At 32.8% G+C, this 22667-nt stretch overlaps 1 protein-coding gene across 1 annotated transcript; it reads left to right on the top strand.

Moving 5' to 3' along the window:
* The first annotated feature begins 9814 nt into the window (after positions 1 to 9814).
* LOC131806112 (odorant receptor 30a-like) lies at positions 9815 to 13915 on the top strand. Its single transcript, XM_059130027.1, has 6 exons — positions 9815 to 10191; positions 10251 to 10389; positions 12940 to 13204; positions 13258 to 13357; positions 13418 to 13627; positions 13738 to 13915. The coding sequence occupies exons 1-6, from the start codon at positions 9886 to 9888 to the stop codon at positions 13837 to 13839; spliced, it is 1122 nt and encodes a 373-aa protein (XP_058986010.1). The 5' UTR covers positions 9815 to 9885; the 3' UTR covers positions 13840 to 13915.
* The last annotated feature ends 8752 nt before the right edge of the window (positions 13916 to 22667 follow it).

The raw sequence follows: 22667 nt of genomic DNA, 5'->3' as shown, positions 1-22667 counted from the left end.
CATTTATTACGACCTCATCGAAATAGTAGTTTCCAATTGTATGTCACTTTAGACAAAATTTTTTTCAGGACATTTGGAGTCGTCTCTCTAAAATAATTGTCGAAGAGACTACCAAATTTTACTCAAACTTGATGCATCATTTTTTGTTTTGAAGAGACATATCAAAATTATGATAAAATTTCAAAATTATAATTATATGTTCTTTGGCGTGGGGTAATCGGTACCCGATTTCTGAAAAAATAGCATTTTTCAATATTTTTTTCAAAAGTAAATTCCCTGTGAAGTTGTTGCATATCCTTTGCTCTCTTTCCAATTGTTCCTCTACATCGATATCAATTGCACAGCCTATAACAACCTTCATACACATGAGTAATTCAAATCCTTATCTAAACAAATAAATTGTCGAAATTTGTTTATCCATTGTAACATTTGCTGTAAATGCTCCCCGGTTTGCTATAAATTCCATTTTCATCTAATCTACTGAATCAATATTTCGTGTCAATGCATATTTTATAAATACCTTTGTTAATGGTATGTCAAAATAGCTACATATATTCTGAAAGAGATATTCATATGTTTTGAAGCAATTCAGAAAAAGGGATACATTCATAGACATAAATACTGGAAAATCGAATTCATGGCACGTTTTTGCACTCAAGGAAAAAATTTTTACAGTTATTGAGAAATCTGAAAAAGGATTTATTTGCGAAATTTCTCAATAAATATAATACGAGTTTAAAGAGCAATATTTAGACCAAAATTATGTTTATATATTGTTAAAAAAACGATATCTTAAAGAAATTCTGATTTCTTCCATATATGTTGTAAACGTTACGAAATAAATTTCAAGCAAAAATATAATAAGTTCGACTTTTAAAGGATTGTGAAAATCCTCACTGAACCTTGAGTAGAATTCTTTATTTCGGAAAGGTTAAATTTGGTTTTTTTTTATTTAAATGCGAAATTAAAATCTACTTTTATTCAAATGCGATAATATGTTGGCGAATTGGATTCCGAGATACTTGGGAATTCAATATACGGGGTGAGATAGAAAAACTGCAACAAAGTCAAACGCCATAATTTTTACATTTTTATACCCTCCATAATGGTATATAGGGTATATTAAGTTTGTCATTCCGTTTGTTACACCTCGAAATATACATATTAGACCCCACAAGATATATATATATATATATATATTCTTGATCAGCATAAAATTATATGTCGATTTATCAATGTCCGTCCGTCTATCCGTCTGTGGAAATCACGAAATGAAGTAGGTTGATAAAATTTTACTCAAATGTGTATTATGTCTGCAGGACTTTTGGTATTGAAAATGGTCCACGTCTTCGTATAGCCCCCATATAACGGTACCTCCCGATATGCGGTATTTTGATGATTTTAGGGACATTATTTACCGAAATTGTTTCAAAATTGGTATTTAAAGTTGGTACCAGATACTACAGCTAAACACACAAAATGGGTCATGTAGGTCCAGGTCTTCGCACAGCCCCCATATAACGATACCCCCCGATATTAGGTATTTTGATGATTTTAGCGACATTATTTACCGGAATTGTTTCAATTTTGGTAATTGAAGATCGTAATGGATACTACAGCCTATGACAGAAAATGAGCCATGTAGGTCGACGTCTTCGTATAGCCCCCATACACGGTACTTCCTGATATTAGGTATTCTGATGATTTTAGAGACATTATTCACGGGAATTGTTTCAAATTTCGCATTTGAAGTTCCTAATGAGAACTACAGCCTGTGACAGAAAATTGTCTAAGCAGGCCTTCGTATAGCCCCTAAATATCGGTACTTCCCTATATTTGGTATTTTGATTTGATGGTATTTTTGGCTACACTATTTACAGGAATTTTTAAAATTTCGTATTTGAACTTCGTAATAAGTGCAACAGCCTATGAAGGAATATTATAGTATAGACCCCAAAATAACGGTAACTCCCTATATACGGTATTTTTAAGATTTTAACAGAATTTTTATTTTATTCATATTTATTTATTTATTATTATTGTTATTAATTCTATTATTATTATTGATATTGATATTATTATTATTATTATTATTATTATTATTATTATTATTATTATTATTATTATTATTATTATATTATTATTATTATTATTATTATTATTATTATTATTATTATTATTATTATTATTATTATTATTATTATTATTATTATTATTATTATTATTATTATTATTATTATTATTATTATTATTATTATTATTATATTATTATTTATTATATTATTATTATTATTATATTATTATTATTATATTATTATTATTATTATTATTATTATTATTATTATTATTATTATTATTATTATTACTATTCTATACTATTATTATTATTATTATTATTATTATTATTATTATTATTATTATTATTATTAATATTATTATTATATTATATTATTATTATTAATATTATTATTATTATATTATTATTATTATTATTATTATTATATTATTATTATTATTATTATTATTATTAGTATTATTATTATTATTATTATTATTATTATTATTATTATTATTATTATTATTATTATTATTATTATTATTATTATATTATTATTATTATTATTATTATTATTATTATTATTATTATTATTATTATTATTATTATTATTATTATTATTATTATTATTATTATTATTATTATTATTATTATTATTATTATTATTTTATTATTATTATTATTATTATTATTATTATTATTATTATTATTATTATTATTATTATTATTATTATTATTATTATTATTATTATTATTATTATATTATTATTATTATTATTATTATTATTATTATTATTATTATTATTATTATTATTATGATTATTATTATTATTATTATTATTATTATTATTATTATTATTATTATTATTATTATTATTATTATTATTATTATTATTATTATTATTATTATTATTATTATTATTATTATTATTATTATTATTATTATTATTATTATTATATTATTATTATTATTATTATTATTATTATTATTATTATTATTATTATTAGTATTATTATTATTATTATTATTATTATTATTATTATTATTATTATTATTATATTATTATTATTATTATTATTATTATTATTATTATTATTATTATTATATTATTATTATTATTATTATTATATTATTATTATTATTATTATTATTATTATTATTATTATTATTATTATTATTATTATTATTATTATTATTTTATTATTATTATTATTATTATTATTATTATTATTATTATTATTATTATTATATTATTATTATTATTATTATTATTATATTATTATTATTATTATGAGTATATTATTATTATTATTATATATTATTTATTATTATTTATTCTTATTATATTAGTATTATATTCTTATATAGTATTATATTGTTATTATTATTATTATTATTATTATTATTATTATTATTATTATTATTATTATTATGATTATATTATATTATTATTATTATATTATTATTATTATTATTATTATTATTATTATTGTTATTATTATGTATTATTATTATTTATATTATTATATTATTATTATTATTATTATTATTATTATTATTTTAATTATTATATTATTATTATTATTTATATATTATTATTATTTATTATTATATAAGATATGTGATAATTTTTAGAAAATGTTAAAATGTGCGCGAGTTGTAAAGAATCGGTTACTTGTTTTGCCAGTTATGACAGATAAAAGTACTGAATTTTGACCCTTTGTGGTGAAGTACCAGAAAGGGGCTCCCAGATATATATTGTAGTAGCAAAAATCGTTATATGTGTGAAATTGGAAGAGATTTGGCTTTCTGTGAGCGTTTTGTTTTTCAAAGTCTTGAACCCTATTGCCCGATCTCTACCATCTTTATAAGAGATGTTGTGTTGATGGGAATATTGATATGTACCAGGTCTGAATGGAATTTGATGTTAATGTCGCGTTTCATGAGCTTCATGGATATTCAACCCTTTGTGAAGGAAGTATCAGAAGGAGTGGACCGATATATCTATGGGTTAATAAAAATCTTGTGATGTGTGTAATTTGGGACACTTACATCACATTTTGCAAGAGTAATAAGTAATCAAAATTTTGACCATTTGGGGGGAGGTACTGGATGAAGTATACCGATATTGTCCATTTTCGCACCTGGCCTAGCACTGATGCAAATATTAGGATTTGTAAAGTTGGAGAAAAATCGGATCGCCTTTTCTCTTTTGGTACAATAAAATATTTCATCGCAAATGTCGACCTTTTGTGGGGGAGGTACCAGAAGGAATGGGCCGATCTTGCACATCGCCGAAATCGATCTAAGTTTGACAATAATAATGCGATGTACCAAGTTTCGACCAAATCGGATACTCCCTTCGAGAGCTATCGTTCACCAGCCAGCCAGAGAGACAGTCGGACGGGCACCTCTAGATCGACTCCAAATGTCCTGAAACGGATTTGGTCCAAAGACACCTAGGACCCATTATTTCTATAAGACACGTTTTGAACGTATCAAATGATATATAACCTCTCTTGCCATATGGCTGAGAGTATAATAAAGTTTAACTATTCAATATACTATTAAGTGGACGGAGTCGGTATGAGGTATTTTCCACTACAGTGGGTGTTGTGTTGCGAGGCTCAAATGCCAAATCTAAAAAAAATTCAAAGCAAAATTATCTTATTATTTCCATTTGTACGTTTACACAGCCCTTTCCAAAAAAAATAAAATTCCTTGGTATCCTTGTAAGCCACAAGCCCACCGCATTCCAGCAATTATCACTTATTCCTAAAAGATACATGTCCAATTTGGCATCCTTCCATCCCATTTTTTTTTTGTTCTTCCAAAATTTTCATTATTTTTGCAAATTTATTCTTTGTCTCGAAAATCCACATACCCCCGTAGACAAGAATCCGGGGGCAAAAACACCAAAAATCATAAGCCCTTTGTCAGTTGTCAGTCAGTCAGTCAGTCCGTCTTGGGTTGTCTGATGTGTGTGTGACACGTAATTTGCACAAGTAATTTGTCTGGTTTACGCAGACAATGTTTAAAAGGGACTGGCTGATGGAAACTTTGAATTGAGTGACAAGTGGATACCAGTTTTTTTATTATTTAAAATTTATAATAACTTGTTCCTTTAAAGTTTCGGTGCGTTGTTGCATACTTATAAATATTATCAAAGGCTCAAATAGGAAGTATGTCGTTTTTAATACAGAGACTTTAAACAATAGTAAGTAGTATGAAATTTTGGCTTAACTCTAGTTTAGTAAAAACTCTTCAATTTTTTCTAGATTTTTTTTTCCAGTGGTAGGTATTTTTACCCCGATCCCGGAAATCTATTTTTTTCTTGGGGGACGGACCCGGGACCCTAGATTTTTGACCCCAAAGTCCGGGTTCGGGATCCCGACTAGGCCAGGATCCAATTACCCGATATATACAATATAAGTTGGAAAGCTTATGAAAATACCTATCCAACAAGTGGTTACATGATGAGGTGAAGTTTCGGAAGTTATCTTCACATTATAGTCAAATATAAAAAAATATATATTTTTTATAAAACCATCAAAAAGTCCAAAAAGGGTCCATTATGGGGGTCGACAAAATTGATGGCAATTTATAGCTGATACTCTCAACTTTCCAAAATGCTACAATTTGTGCTAATACCTTAACTGAGTCCAGAGATATTGGTCTTTCCATCCGCATAACCCTATTCTAACCAGTTCATTAAAATTATGTTTTTAATAAAAAAAGGTTTGTTTCGCGTAGCCGTCGTTGGATTACATAAGCACCACATTTAGAAAACTTTGGTTCGCGTTAGCCGATGTGGGACATACCCAGAGGAGAAAATCTCAAGCCCCGGCCGAAGCCCGGCTATTTACAAAAAGTGTCAAATTTAGAAAACTTTGGTTCGCGTTAGCCGGTGTGGGACATACCCAGAGGAGAAAATCTCAAGCCCCGGCCGAAGGCCGGCTATTTACAAAAAGTGTCAAATTTAGAAAACTTTGATTCGCGTTAGCCGGTGTAGAATATACCCAGAGTAGAAAATATCAAGCCCCGTCCAAAGTCCGACTATTTACAAAAAGTGTCAAATTGTAATTCCAACGACGGCTACACGAAATAAACCTTTTTATACCCTACAACACAAGGTGGTCAGGGTATTATGTCTTTGTGCATTTGTTTCTAACAGGCAAAAGGAAACGAGATAGACCCATAGTTCCTTTTGATGAGCTGCATGAGTTAGTTTATGCATGTCAGTCCGTCCGTCCGTCTGTCCATGTATTCTTGTGAACAAAATGCAGGTCGCATTTATTATCCGATTGAGATGAAATTTTCCAAAACAACATTTGTTTGGCCCAAGGACGAACCCTATTGAAATTGGAGATAATCGGCAATTTAATTTAGATATAGCTCCCATATATATCTTCGTCCGATTTGCCTTTTATTGTGCACCAAACGTGTAATATCAGCCCAAATAGTATGAACATTTGATCGAAATCGGTTCAGATCCATATATAACTTCGTCCGATTTATCATTGATTGTGCACCAAACATCTAATATTTGCCCAAATGGGATGAAATTTGGCACTTACGACCGAATTGAGTCTAGAAGGTAGTATGCCAAATTTAAAGATCGGTTCAGATAAAGCTATAGCTCCCATATATATATATATATATATATATATATATATATATATATATATATATATATATATATATATATATATATATATATATATATATATATATATATTGTTCATCCGATTTGTTGTATTTGTTACCCACAGCCGTAACACTCCGTAACAACGATATTCAGGGAAATATATCAAATGCAGCTCAGAAATATCTTTGTTTATAGCTCCGATTTATATCTTTATCTGATTTCAAATTAATTTGGGCAATACAAGTCAGAATTTAAAAGATACAATTACTTCGGCATATTTAGTCCGTTGAATTTTAAATTATAATTACAATCATAGGGTGTATGATTGAATTCTCCCATAAAAACTTTTAGTTGTTATATGGAGCTCAACTAAATTAGCAAAGTGGTGTAGGGTATCATAAAATCGGCCCCGCCCGACTTTAGGACTTTCTTTACTGGTTTTAAAAAGGTATTTGCACAAATTTTAACATTTTGGAAAGGTAAGAGGGTCAGCTGTAATTCGGCATCATTTTTGTTGACCCCCATAATGGGCCCTTTTTGGAGTTTTTGAGGGTTTTATAAAAAATATGGTTCCGAAAAATCGATAATTTGACTATAACTTTCGAACCTTGACCATTTACCCAATCATGTGGGTCCGTCCCCCAAGAAAAAATAGTTTCCCGGAATCAGGGTAAAAATACCTACCTCTGGAAAAAAATTCGAAAAAATCGAAGAGTTTTTACTAAACCAGAGTTGTTCCGAAATTTTTATTGTATCTAGGATAACCTCAATCTATTGGCTAATGTGCATAATTAGTATATAAACAAGTTAAAAAGTGTCAGTACGGTGGACCAAAGTATTCCATATCATTTTGAATTTATAAAAATATAAGCAAAACTTCAAGAAAATCAGATGTCTATTATTTTTTTTGAGAATAATTTTTAATTATAATTGTAACCTTCTATGGGGAGGTACGAGAAGGTGTGAGCCGATAAATTTAAAATTAAATTCCATATCTCTTGTTTAAAAATATGTAGATGGATCAAGTTTGAAAAGAACCGGCGAATTGTTTCACAAGCTATGAGAGATATAAATATTGAAAATTGTGACTCTTTGTGGGAGAGGCAACAGAAGGGGCAGGTCGATATATGTCACCTTCACACCAGATTTTCCGTTAGTAAAAATATTGGAATACGCGAAACTTGAAGAGAATCAGATGCATATTTCACATTTTACAAGAGTCATAAATATTCAAAATTGCGACAAAATTAGAAAAGATACTAGAAGTTGTTGTCCGATATATCCCATCTTCACACCTAATATTTTCTTGATAAAAATATTGGGATGTACCGAGTTTGAAAAATATCCGATGCTTGTTTCGCATTTTATGAGCTTCATGGTTATTCAAAATTTTGAACCGTTGTGGGGGAGGCACAAGGAGTAGTGGATCGATATCTATCATCTTCACAACAGAGACTATGTTAATAGAAATACTGGGATGTGTGAAATTTTAGGACAATCGGGTGTTTATTTCGCATTTTATGAGAGTGATTTCTATTCAAAATTTTGACCCGTTGTGGGGGAGATACCAGAAGGAATAGTCCGATCTCTATCATCTTTATAACAGATCTTGTGTTGATAGAAATATTGAGATGTGCCAAATCTGAATGGAATGGGATATTAATTTCGCGCTTTATAAGCTTCATGGATATATTTAAAATTTCGACCCTTTGTGGGGGAGCTACCAGAAAAAGAGGATCGATATATTCCATCATAGAATATCTAATAGCTTTAAGAGCCGCTTGAATATTCACATTTTTATACCCTCCACCAAGTAAGGAGGGTATACTAAGTTTATCATTCCATTTGTAACACCTCGAAATATACATTTTAGACCCCACAAAGTATATATTCTATGTCGATTTAGCAATTTACTCAAATGTTTATTATGTCTGCAGAACTTTTGGTATAGAAAATGGGCCTTGTAGGTCCACAACTTTATATAGCCCCCATATAACGTTACCTTCCGATCTGCGGTATTTTGATGATTTTATCGACATTATTTGCCGGAATTGTTTCAATTCAAATATTTGAAGTTCGAAATGGATACTACAGTCTAAGACAGAAATTTGTCTGTGCAGGTCCACGTCTTCGTATAGCCCCCATATAACGGTACCTCCCTATATTCGGTATTTTAATAATTTTAGGGACATTATTCACCGGACTTGTTTCAAATGTGATATTTTAAGTTCGAAATGGATAGTGTAGCCTATGACAGAAAATTGTATGTGCAGATCCACTATAAAACGTGGACCTGCACAGACAATTTTCTGCCATGGTACCTCCCTATATTCGGCATTTTGATGATATTAGCTACATTATAAACAGATTTTTTTTAAGTTTCGCATTTTAATATTGTAATAGCTTGTGACAAAAGTTGCCTATGCAGATCCACGTCGTCGTATAGACTTTGATATACGGCTACATTCGGTATTTTTAAGATTTTAACAGAATTTTTAACGGATTTTATTTTTTGAAAATTGCTAAATTTGTACCAAATGGTGGAGGGTATTCAAAGTTCGGCCCGGCCGAACTTACAGTTTTTTTACTTGTTTCATCAATCTTTGATACGCCTGTATCTATCGCCACAGCGATCAGGGTAAGGTTTGCTCCGTTCTATTCATGCCTGTTGGGAATCAGTATCTCATATTTGTCAAACCTCATTGTTAGTTGAAGTTGCAGGGTTGAAGTTTGCTTCAAAGTGAAAGTTGAGAAAATGTCTAATCTGATAAGGAAAAAATCAAAAGATTTTAAAATATTAAAAAATTTAAATTTGCGGATCATTCACTATCAGGTTCATTGTAATACATTCTCAGGGCACATTCTTTTTGATTTCAACGACATATGCTAACATTAAAGGGCACATTCCACTCATATAATTATATGTTTTGATTCAATATTAGTAGAAACTTTTCTTTTATTTACTGCCATTTAAAAAGTTTTTAACTATTTGCAAATAAACAAAAACTACAAGTCATCTGGGGACTACTGCAAGGCGCTTTTGAAGAATTTCACAAAATTCCTCCAGCAAGGTATATCATCGCAGTCTAGTTCGGAATTTTCTTTAAGATTGTTTAAGAAATACAAGTGAAAGGAAGATTTTTTCTCTACTGTGCTTATTTTGAAATAAAAGTACTCAAAATGCAAATTCGCTCCATTGAAGATGTCCCGCTGCTCAGCACCAATTTGAGTATCATGAAATTTTGGTCATTTTTATTGGAGCACAATTGGCGTCGCTATTTCGCCTTGATTCCTTATCTTTTCATTAATACGACGCAATTTTTAGATGTCTACTTTAGTACGGAACCGATTGATGCGATTGTACGCAATGCCTACATAGCTGTTCTATTTTTCAATACAATTTTGAGAGCTGTCTTGCTGTGTGTTAATCGTTTCGAATATGAAGGTTTTATGGAGAAAATACGTCTATTGTATATTGAATTGATGGTAAGAGAAGGGGAAGGAGGATAATAATGGGAATTTATGTATTGTTTTCTCTTTTGTAGAACTCTGAGGATCCAGCATTGAGGAAAATGCTACAGGAATGCACCGTAGCCTCAAGATTTATTTCGAAGGTTAATCTCTTGATGGGCTTTACATCATGTGTGGGTTTTAATATGTATCCACTATTTGCAACATCGAAAGGTTAATATTTTATTGTTCTAATAATCCTTTTCCCATAGTTTATTAGTGAAAAAGTAGTTTCTTCATTGAGGTGTGATCCTTCTTGGTATTAGGACATACAGGGTAAGATAAAAAAACTGCAACAAAGTCATACGCCATAATTTTGACATTTTTTTAAATTTTATTGAATGAAAGCAAAAAATTTCGGAAATAGCATCAAATTTTAGAATAAGTCTAGATTTATGGCCTTCAAACGGCCAATGAAACCGTCACATGCTGTCCGAATGTTCCTCTGCGGTATTTTGGCCCATTCCCGGCGAAGCGCTTGCTTGAGGTGATCGACACTTTGGTATTGTTTAGTGCCAACCTTGCTTTCCAAAATACTCCAGACACAATAGTCCAACGGATTGGTATCCAGAGCCATTGTGCGCTGGAAAAGAAGCGAGGAACCTCATTTTGAAGCCATTTTTGGTTGGCGCGTACTGAGTCCTTTTGGAATGTCCAAGGTCTGCGGCCAAAATGTTTGCGTGCCCAAGGCTTTAATAAACCCTCTAGAATATTTTCTCGATAATATTTGGCATTTATTCTGATGCCATGGTCGATTAATACGAGCGAGAGCGACCATCGGTTGCTATGGCGGCCCACACCATAACCATTACCGGCGCTTGAGTTCTGGTGGCCAACAGAAGGTGTACATTTTCAGCTGACCTCTTTGGCAAGTAAACTTGATCATTTTGTTCATTTACAAACTGCTGGACAACGAATGTTTTCCGATGAGAAAACACTTTCGGCCAAGCCAAGCCAAAATCACTTTCGGCCAAGCGAAGCAACTCTTTAGCTCTTTTGAGTCTATTTTCTTTCTGTTGTGGTGTAAGTTCTTGCACTTTTTGGAATTTCCATGGCTTTACTCCGAGCTCATTTTTCAATATTTTCCGAATGGAATATTGCGATATGTTTAGCTCACGAGCTCGATCAAGTCGCTTCTTTACTTTTCCTACCATTTCTGCTGATGCTGCAGTTTTCTTCCGTCCACTTCTTTGACGTCGGGCTACGCTACCTGTATCAAGGTAACAAGCGATGGTACGAGACACAAAAGATTTATTCACATTTAAATGCTGGAGTGCTCAAACGAAAGCCACTTCTGATTTTCCAGCCAAATATAAAGAAATCACACTATCACGCTTGAATTATATCACGAATAACATTTTTTTCTGGAAAATTCTCACCAAAATGCTTTTGTACGCTTGTAAACAATCTAATGAGCTGTCACTGGAATAATTTTAACGGCTGTCGGACGGGCGGCTTAGAAATGACAGCAGTCTGAAGTTAGTTCGAAGACAATTTAGAAATGTCCGTCCTTCTGTTGTAATCACGCTATAGTCAAAACAAATAAAGATAGTAAACTAAAATTTTGCACGGATCAGTCTTTTGTCTGCAGACAATTCAAGTTCGAGAAGGCCTATACTGGTCCACGACATCATATAGCCCACGATATTCGGTATTTTGATAATTGTACCCAATTCTTTCAATGAAATTTTCTGAAAATCCACACAAGGAATTCCTTAGTATTCCTTGAGTATTTTACCCCCATACAACGGTACCTTCCGATATTCTCTATTGACTTTAGGGACTTTACATACCGGTCTTTAGGGACTTTACTTACCGGTGTTGTTTAAAATTTCGTATTTAGAATTCGTAGTGGGAACTACAGCCTATGACAATAAATTGTCTATTCAGGCCCAGGTCATTGTATAGACCCCATATATCGGTACCTACCTATATTCGGTATTTTGAAGTTCGTAATGGGTACTACAGACTATGATAGAAAATTGTCTGTGCAGGTCTACGTCTTCGTAGAACCCCCATATAACAGTACCTCCCTATATTTGGTATTTTGACAATTTTAGGTGCGAATTTTTTTGAAATTTCGCATTTGAAGTTCCTAATAGGTACCACTTCGTATAGCTCCCATATAACGCCACCTCCCTATATTCCGTATTTTGATGATTTTAGAGAAATTATTAACCATAATTGTTTCATATTTCGTATTTAAAGTTCCTAATGGGAACTGCAGTCTATGAAAAAAAAATTGTCTATGCAGGTCCATGTCATCGTATATGCCCCATATATGAGTATATCCCTGTATTCGGAATTTTGACGGTTTTAGGTACAATATTCGCCGAAATTGTTTCAAATTTCGCATTTAAAGTTCCTAATAGGTACTACAGCCCATGACAGAAATTGTCTATGCTGGTTCAGGTCTTCGTATAGTCCCCATATATCGGTACTTCCCTATATGAGGTATTTTTGATGATTTTAGCTACATTATTCACCGGATTTCTTTCAAGTTTCGTATTTTAATATTGTAATGGCCTATGACAAGAGTTGCCAATGTTGGTCCACGTCTTCGTAATATGTAATATTTAACGGATTTTATTTTTTAAAAATTTCCAAATTCGTTCCAAATTGTGGGGGTATTCAAAGTTCGTCCCGTCCGAACTTACTGCTTTTTTAGTTATTGAAGTTTAAAAATTCATATTTTTCCCTTATTTTCACTTTTTTCTTTTCCAGCGTTGCCATTTGGCATGTATGTTCCGGGCGTGGACAAATATGAATCGCCCTACTATCAGATATGTTTTCTCTTTCAAATAATTATCACACCGGCAGGATGTTGCATGTATATACCATTTACAAATCTAATTGTATCCTTTATACTCTTTGGTATTTTGATGTGTAAAGTTTTGCAACACAAGTTGAGAAATCTGAAGGATGTCAGCAGTGAAAAGGCCCGAATGGTTATTGTGTGGTGTATTAAATATCAATTGCAGTTGATCAAGTAAGGTGAAGAGAAATGTGTTATAAGCGATTGCTAATGTTCTTACCTCCTAGTTTTGTGGATACCATCAATGATTTGACAACCTTTACATTTCTGTTTGAGTTTATGGCCTTTGGGGCGATGCTGTGTGCCATGCTCTTTTTGTTGATTATTGTGAGTTTTATTTAGGAAAATTAATTTCTCATAATTTTCAAATCTTTAAATTAATAATAGGTGGAAACGGTTGCCCAGATGTGTATTATCTGTATCTATATATTTATGATTTTTGCCCAGAGTGTCATTATGTATTATTTTGCAAATGAGTTGTATGATCAAAGCTTGAAGGTGGCCATTGCAGCCTATGAAAGTAATTGGTTCGATTTTGATGTGTCCACTCAGAAGACCATTAAATTGTTTATACTGAGGGCCCAGAAGCCTTGTGCCGTAAGCAATTATTATTATTATTTTTATTAACATTATTATTTTATTTATTTATATTTTTATTTATTTAATATTATTAATTGGAATGAATCGTAACAAATCTCTTTTTTAAGATTTTAGTGGGCAAGGTTTATCCCATGAATTTGGAAATGTTGCAGTCGCTTCTTAATGCCACATATTCTTATTTTACCCTGCTAAAGCGGGTTTATGGTTAAACATATTGGAAAAATATTTACTTTTTATTCTTATTCATTATTAAATCGCACCTTCGGACACACTTAGTCTATAGATTGCACTGCAAACACAAGTGTTTCATTTGGATTACCAGAAAAGTAAGTATAGCGAAGGTTAGAAGAAGTTATTATTGTAGCACAACTGTGACGACGCAACCTATCGACCTCATTCCCAACGAGTTCTACATAACCGGATTGACCCGAAGCAAGAACGTCTCAATTTCGCCCAGGGGCTGCCACTCCAGTGAATATATGTTTCTGTTTGTTTATTTTTCTAATTTGAAAGTAGCATATACCTGAATGCCTGCTCTGGATTAGTTTGATCCATGCCGGTGTCAAACAAACCCCTGGATCTTGATTGTGTTTGATCTGCCAAAATGTCATCCACCACAGATCTGTCACGTTGCAATGTATTCCGGATTAAATCGATTGCGAAGCCAAAGCGAAAGAGAATATATTGCAATGTGCCGCATCCACGTCTTCATTATTTTAGTTGACGTCGAAGTACAGAACTTCAATCATCAACCTTCCGAACACCAACCTATACCGCAGCATCTTACGCCACATGTTGCAATTCCAAATCCGGATTGTGCATCGTTCTTGCAATTTAATTGCAACGGACTTCGTGGCAAAATAGATGGGAAGTGAAATTTATGAATCGGAGGAATATTTGGATCACAGCTGTGCCGGAAACCATGTTCAATGAATATTACAGCCAACAATGTTTTAATGGGGATTAGCATTCCTGTTACATCATTCTGTTCAATGCAGACCTATGTCGCTTGAGACAGTCTTTAGTGACCCATACATGCATTTGGGGTGGCAGTCAAGTGTGGAAGCGTCGAGGTTGAAGTGCTTATATCAACGGTGTTATGGTTACAACGTATTGAGGATCGCACCAGAAGTGGATGTGGAGACTAGTATTACTGATACATTATTCTGTTCAATACAGACCTATCTTGCTTGGGACAATCCCATACATCAAGCGTGAAACTTCCGAAGTACAAGGGCTTGAGCAGGCAATTTTCCTGTCTCACAATTTTTTATACCCACCACCATACATAGTATGGAGGGAATATTAAGTTTGTCATTCCGTTTGTATCTCATCTAAATAATAAGTTCAGACCTAACAAAGTACAACGTAAAATGAAACGATTTAGCCCAGTCAGTCCATCTCATTGTTGTTATCACGCTAGGGTCCAAACGATTTAAGATGAGAAGCTAAAATTTTGCACAGATCAGTCTTTTGTCGCCAAGCAGGTTATGCTCGAAAATGGAATATATCGGTCAACGATTTTCAGTATTTTGATAATTTTAGCCACATTTTTCTATTGAATTGCCTAATTTTCTACACAGGAAGTTTTCTGTGATTACTTTACCCCTGAAAGAGAATTATCTACATAGGTCCACGGTATCGTATAGCCTCCATACATACATTTTTCAAGTTCCTTCCAAATGGTGGAGGGTATTCGGTACTGTCCTTCGGATTTATTAATTTCGTAGCAAATGTTAAGCGTGCGGGAAACTGCAATCTTATGAAGTTGAGTGGCATTTCTGTTGCAATTAGAGAATTCGAGGTAGCAGCATACTTCCCCGTAATAATCTTAACCGATTTATAATAAATTTGTCAAATTTGTTATTGTAACCAAACACATTCTGAATTTCATTGGAATTGGAAATATACAGGGTGAAATGAAAAAATGTCAACAAACTTTTCTAAGCCACAGCTGTTAAAATTATTCCAGTGACAGCTTATTATATTGTTTACAAGCGTGCAAAGGAATTTTGGTGACAATTTTCCAGAAAATAAAAGTAATTCGTGATGGATTTCAAGCGTGATAGTGTGATTTCTTTATATTTGGCTGGAAACCCACAAGTGGCTATCGTTAGAGCACTCCAGCATTTAAATGTCAATAAATCTTTTGTGTCTCGTACCATCGCTCGTTACCGTGGTTCTGGTAGCGTAGTCCGACGTCAAGGAAGTGGACGGAAGAAAACAGCAACATCAGCAGAAATGGTTCGAAAAATAAAGAAGCGACTTGATCGAAACCCGCGGCTTGTGAGCTGGATATATCGCAATATTTCATTCGCAAATATTGAAAAATTAGCTCAGGTTAAGCCCGAATGCAAGAACTTATCGCAACTTTGCAACAGAAAGAAAATAGACTCAAAAGATCTAAAGAGTTGCTTCGCTTGGCCGAAAATGGTGAACTGCCGAATTTGGTTTTCTCCGATGAGAAAACATTCGTTGTCCACCAGTTTGTAAAAAAATGATCGTGTTTACTTGCCCAATAGGTCAGCTGAAAATTCGCAGAATTCAAGCCCCGGCCATGGTGATGGTATGGGCCGCCATAACAGCCGAAGGTCGCTCGTATTAATCGGCCATGGCATCGGAATAAATGCCGAATATTATCGGAAAATATTCTGGAGGGTGTATTAAAGCCTTGGACACGCAAACATTTTGGACGCAGACCATGGACATTCCAACAGGACTCAGCACGATCGCACTCAGCACGCGCCACCCAAGAATGGTTACAAAATGAGGTCCTCGCTTCATTTCCAGCGCACAATAGCCACCAAAATCTCCGAATACCAATCCGTTGGACTATTGTGTCTGGAGTGTTTTGGAAAGCAAGGTTGGCACTAAAAATACCAAAGTGTCGATCCCCTCAAGCTAGCGCTTCACTGGGAATAGGCCACAATACCGCAGAGCAACATTCGTGCAGCGTGTGACGGTCTCATTGGGCGTTTGAAGGCCATAATTCGTGCCAAAGGTGACCAATTCGTACAAATTTAAACTTATTCTAAAGTTTGATGCTATTTCCGACATTTTTTGCTTTCGTTCAATAAAATATTAAAATTATGGCGTTTAACTTCGTTGCAGCTTTTTTAACTGGGGTCTACGACGAATATTGAAGGATGTGACAAACGGAATGAAAAAGTTAATATAATTAATATAACCTCTTTCCAGGTGGAGGATATAACAATAGGAAAATATTTGTACCTTTGTTTAATTGTTTGTTTGTAATTTATGGACTCAAAAATCGCTAAACAGATTTTCTTAAAAAATTCCAAATATACTACCGTATTGCCTGAAACAGCCTGACCGGCTGTAGATAGAGTCTCTGAATTTTGAATGTGTAACGAAACTCTGCACAAAAATGAATTGAAATAAATTGAAATTGGTTCAGATTTGAATATATTTCCCGTATATATTTTTGGTCGATTTCACATATTTGATACACCAAATACTACATGTTTCCCCGACGCCAATGAAATATATATATATATATATATATATATATATATATATATATATATATATATATATATATATATATATATATATATATATATATATATATATATATATATCCCCTACAAAACACGTTATATATCTTCAATTTCAATAAAATATGAAATGTGTGACGGAATTCGGTTCTATATACATTTTTCGGCCGATTTCAATTGATGAATGGAATGAATTGAGACTACGATTATTGGGGAGAAGTATGTACGTTTATATGTATTGTTTCCTCGAAACCAACTAATAGCAGTAAATGCGGTTCAACTTTAAAAGATTGCAGTTTCCTGTACATTTGCCATTTCACCGAGTATATTTAGCACTTTTTTAATTTAATTCTTTTTGTATTACAATAAGTTTGTACCAACATGTTCTAACCCCCGATTGAATACACCAACTGGCATTTCTCTGTAAATTGAAAAGACTGTCATTTCCCACACCACCGCTTTAACTCCCACTGTCAATATAAGGACGGATTCACAGCTGACTTTTGCCTTATACAAACACATGTTTGTTTGGAATAGACAGGATGAAGTGTAGGTCAAATAAAAGAGGATAGAGACAAGAAATTTCACAAACCAAGAAAAACAACAAAAAAAAAGTGAATGACCAACATTAAAGTCAAGTCGAAAATGTATATTCGCATTCTTAAAGTTGTGCCATTTTTGTAAGATAAACATACAAATATAAGATTTAAGATAAAATATTTATATTCTTGAATGCAAAGCACTTGTAAACAAGTGCATCACTCTTCTACACTTTAAAATACCCTCGAGGAAAATTGAATTACTCAGGTGTCTTGCTAATGTATTGGAAGCCGGTAATGCCTTGTGAAACACGGGTCGTTACTTTCACTAGATCTAAAACTTAAACGGACTTTTTTTTTCAAAAATAATTGTTTCTTCTATAGAAATCGACGATATTAGGTTGAAACTTCGTAAACCTTCATATTTTTTATGGTCTGTTGTGAAAACGTAAGGGGAGTTTTCCATTCCTTTTTGTAACCTCCTCTACAATGGTCCAAATATGTAATATTTTACAAAAATTTTACTTCAATATGGAATATGTAATTCTACTATTTCTGAAAACTGACCCACAAAAGTCTTTTGCCAAATAAAACCAGTAAAGAAAGTCCTAAAGTCGGCCGGGGACGACTTTATGATACCCTACACTACTTTGCTAATTTAGTAGAGCTCCACTTAATAATTAAAAGTTTTTATGGGAGAATTCAATCATACACGCTATGATTATATTTATAATTCCAAATCGGAACCGATCTCGGTTAAATTTGGCAAAGATATTTCTGAGCTGTATTTGATATATTTTCCTGAATATCGTTGTTACGGAGTGCATATTACGACTGTGGGTAAAAAATACAACAGATCGGATGAATAATATTTATGGGAGCTATAGCTATATCTGAACCGATCTTCACCAAATTTGGCATGCTAGCTTCTAGACTCAATTCGGTTGCATGTGCCAAATTCCATCCCATTTGGGAAAATATTAGACGTTTGGTGTACAATAAAAGGTAAATCGGACGAATTTATATATGGGAGCTATATCTAAATTTTTACCGATTATCTTTAATTTCAATAGGGTTCGTCCTTGGGCCAAACAAATGTTGTTTGGAAAATTTAATCTCAATCGGATAATAAATGCAACCTGCATTTTGTTCACAAAAATACATGGACAGACGGACGGACAGACGGACGGACATGCATAAATCGACTCAGAATGTGATTCTATGCAGATCATCAAAAGGAACTATGGGTCTATCTCGTTTCCTGACCACCTTGTGGTGTAGGGTATAAGAACAAATTCGTAATTAAGATCAAACTGTCACCTAGGTCATCCTCTTTTGGTAACCATGCTGCAATATTTCTTAAGTACATAAAAGTTCGTGAAAATGGTTCAGATACAGCTATAGCTCCCATATATATGTTTCATCCGATTTGTTTTTTAAGCCCCTCACTTTAGTAATATGCAGTCCACAAGGATGAGATTTGGTACAAGATATCACCTCTGCAAAATTTTATCAAGATCGGTTAAGAGTTGGGTATAGCTCCCATATCCAAATATTCAATATCATTCCAAAAGACCTGAATTTTGGCACACCCGACCGAATTAAGTGTAGAAGTGAGTACATAAAGGTTTTTGAAAATGGTTCATATATATATATATATATATATATATATATATATATATATATATATATATATATATATGTTTTATCCGATTTAATATTTAAACCTTTCATATGATATGTAATATTTGGTACCCGAAATCAGATACTGCCCAGAAATACCTCTGCCCAGATACCTTAGCCAAATGCTATCAAGATTGGTTAAAATTTGGATATAGCTCCCTAAATGGCTAGAATTGTGACACATCCGACCTAATTCAGTCTAGAAGCAAGTACATCAAATTTAGTGAAAATCGGTTCAGGTATAGCTATAGCTCCCATATACATGTTTCATGCCCACGTTTTCTTATAGTCCCATAAATGACTAATTAAAACTCTCACAAAATGCGAAATAAACTTCCGATTCTTTTTAAATTTCTTTTCAATTTCACATCCCAATATAGCACCACTCCTTCTGGTACTTCCCCCACAAAGAGTCAAAAATTGGAATAATTATAACTCTCATAAAATGCGAGCTAATCATCCGATTCTCTTCTCTAACGACAAATTGGTGTGAATATGGGAGACATCGGCCCACCACTTCTGGTACCACCCCGTTTTAATTTTCAATTTTTTTATCTCACATAACTTGCGAAACAAGTCAGCAAGAACTGAATTTATCGGAATTTATCGGGCTACTCTTTCTGGTTTTTATTTAATCGCATGAAATTGGAAATAGATTTTCGATTCATTTTGCACATTTCAATATTTGCATCACTATTAGATGAAGTGGAATATTTTAGTGTACTATGTCGGGTACTTCACGCATATTCCAACATTTTTCAAAAATGATCACATATCTCACATAAAACGAACTTCGTAGTCGATATAGTTCAAATCGGGTACTTTGTACTTTATGTTAGACTTAGATCAGATACGAAATAAACAGGGTTTGCACACTCCTTCGGAACCTCCCCCATAAATGGTCAACGAAAATTGGCATAGTATGGAGAGTATATTAAGTTTGTCATTCCGTTAGTATTACCTCGAAATATACATTTTAGATCCCACAAAGTATACATATTCTTGATCAGCATAACATTATATGTCGATTTAGCGATGTCCGTCCGTCTATCCGTCTGTGGAAATCACTCTAGCTTCCGAACGAAATGTAGTAGGTTGACAAAATTTTACTCAAATGTATATTATGTCTGCAGGTCTTTTGGTATTGAAAATGGGCCAGTTAGATCCGCCTTTTCGTATACGGTACCACCCGATATTCGGTATTTTGATGATTTTAGCGACATTATCCACCGGAATTGTTTAAATTTGGTATTTCAAGTTTAAAGTGGACACTACAGCCTATGACAGATGATTGTCTGCGCAGGTCCACGTCTTCGTATAGCCCCCAAATAACGGTACCTCCCCATATTCGGTATTATAGCGACATTATTCTTTGAAATTATTTAAAATTTTGTATTTGAAGTTCGTAATGAATACTACAGCCTAAGATAGAAAATTGTATTTACAGGTCCACGTCTTCGTATAGCCCCCATAAAATATTACCTCCCGATATTCATTATTTTGATTATTTTATCAACATTATTCTCCGGAATTGTTTCAAATTTGGTATTTGAAGTTTGTAATGAATACAATAACTTATGACAGAAAATTGTCTGTGCAGGTCCACGTCTTCGTATAGCGCCCATATAACGATACCCCCCAATATTCGGTATTTTGATGGTTTTAGCGACATTATTTACCGGAACTATTTCAAATTCAGTATTTGAAGTTCGTAATGAATACTACAGCCGTTGCCACAAAATTGTCTGTGCAGGCTTATGACAAAAGTTGTGTAAGCAGGTCCACGTCGTCGTATAGACCCTAATTTGCAGCTACATTCGATATTTTTAAGATTTTAAGAGAATTTTTAATTGATTTTAATTTTTTGAAAATTGCCAAATTTGTACCAAATGGTGGAGGGTACTTAAAGTTCGGTCCGGCCGAACTCAAAGCTTTTTTACTTGTTTTCAAATGTTATTGTCTGAAATTCGATATGTGAATTTTTTAATGGTACCCATCTCTTTGGTTGAAAATTGTGTAGATAAATCAATAAGCCCCATTTTGACGAAACCATTCAGATAATAAGAATATAATAGTTTAAATTTGGATATATGTTGAATTGTCTACATTGGTCCATAGGGATATTCCGAAGAATTTCATCAAAAAAACCACAGCATGGTCGTGTAGTTAGTATTAGTATTAGTCTATGTTATCGAATAATAAATTCAAATAATGTTTTTTGAAAACAACATTAATTTTTTACTGAAGAAAAAATATATACCACGTGTTGTAACGACTCGAATTTTTCCGTTAGCTCAGGTTACCTTGTCACAGAAATTGAGCATGGAAAAAGGCGAAGTATATTGTTTATCTGGGGTTACCGCGGTTAATTCTCGTATATTTATTTGTTTGTTACAATTTCTAACATTTTATCTGCTCTTACGTTTATTTAATATATCCGATAAAAGGACATCACACAAACAACAAATTTTCAAATGTGACACAGTGAGGGGAACAAGGTTAAAAAATCGAAAGAAAAACTCTAAAAGCCATAAGGCCATAGCAATTTGTGGGGGGTGGGTATTGGTGGGTATTGTTTGTGGCATTAATGAAAATTTATGTTTGGACAACTCACGACTCTTGCTATCTCCAACAAACGGATATTGCCTTGAAACACCCACAAATCTCCATATTATTGTGTCAAGTGTTGCTTTGCCTACGTGGCTCTTTCCCAAATGGAGATTTGAGCAGCAAAGAAAAGTAAAAGTAATTATAATGGCTTAATAAATAAATTGAGAATTCAGGTGGCTAATCATGAATTAAGTCCAAAACAAGCATGCATAAATACAATGTCCCTTAAAGTTTTTTTGGATTTACTTTGCTTGGATTAGTCATGGACCTTCGGAAAGTTTAATATGCCGGGTAAGTAAATTAAATCACGTTCATCTTCGCAACAAGCCTATGGTGTAGGGGTTGTCTGTATTTATTTCCTACATTAACTTCTACATAAATTCAAATCTTTAGATGAAGTTACGATTTCGATTTTTAAGGATTTGCTTCGTTTCTCTCACGCTGGCATTAAATAAAAGGTGTCCTTGCAAGTGTTAATTCTTCAAATTGTTAAATATTTTTATATTTCCGTACAAAAAAAATTAAAATAGTCGATACTTATTTTAATCAGGCTTGAAATCCCCATTTTCCAGTAGGTTTAATTCAGGTGGCATAGAGCTACCGCCTCTTCATCAATGGTGTCATTTCCTCGGAATTAAAATAGAACGCTAATTGTAATTTGAAAACATTTCCAGCGCTTCGGATGAT

Source organism: Musca domestica, unplaced genomic scaffold (assembly GCF_030504385.1).
Source record: "Musca domestica strain aabys unplaced genomic scaffold, Musca_domestica.polishedcontigs.V.1.1 7, whole genome shotgun sequence".
In the NCBI taxonomy this organism is placed as follows: Eukaryota; Metazoa; Arthropoda; class Insecta; order Diptera; family Muscidae; genus Musca; species Musca domestica.
This window is presented reverse-complemented; position numbering and strand designations above follow the sequence as displayed.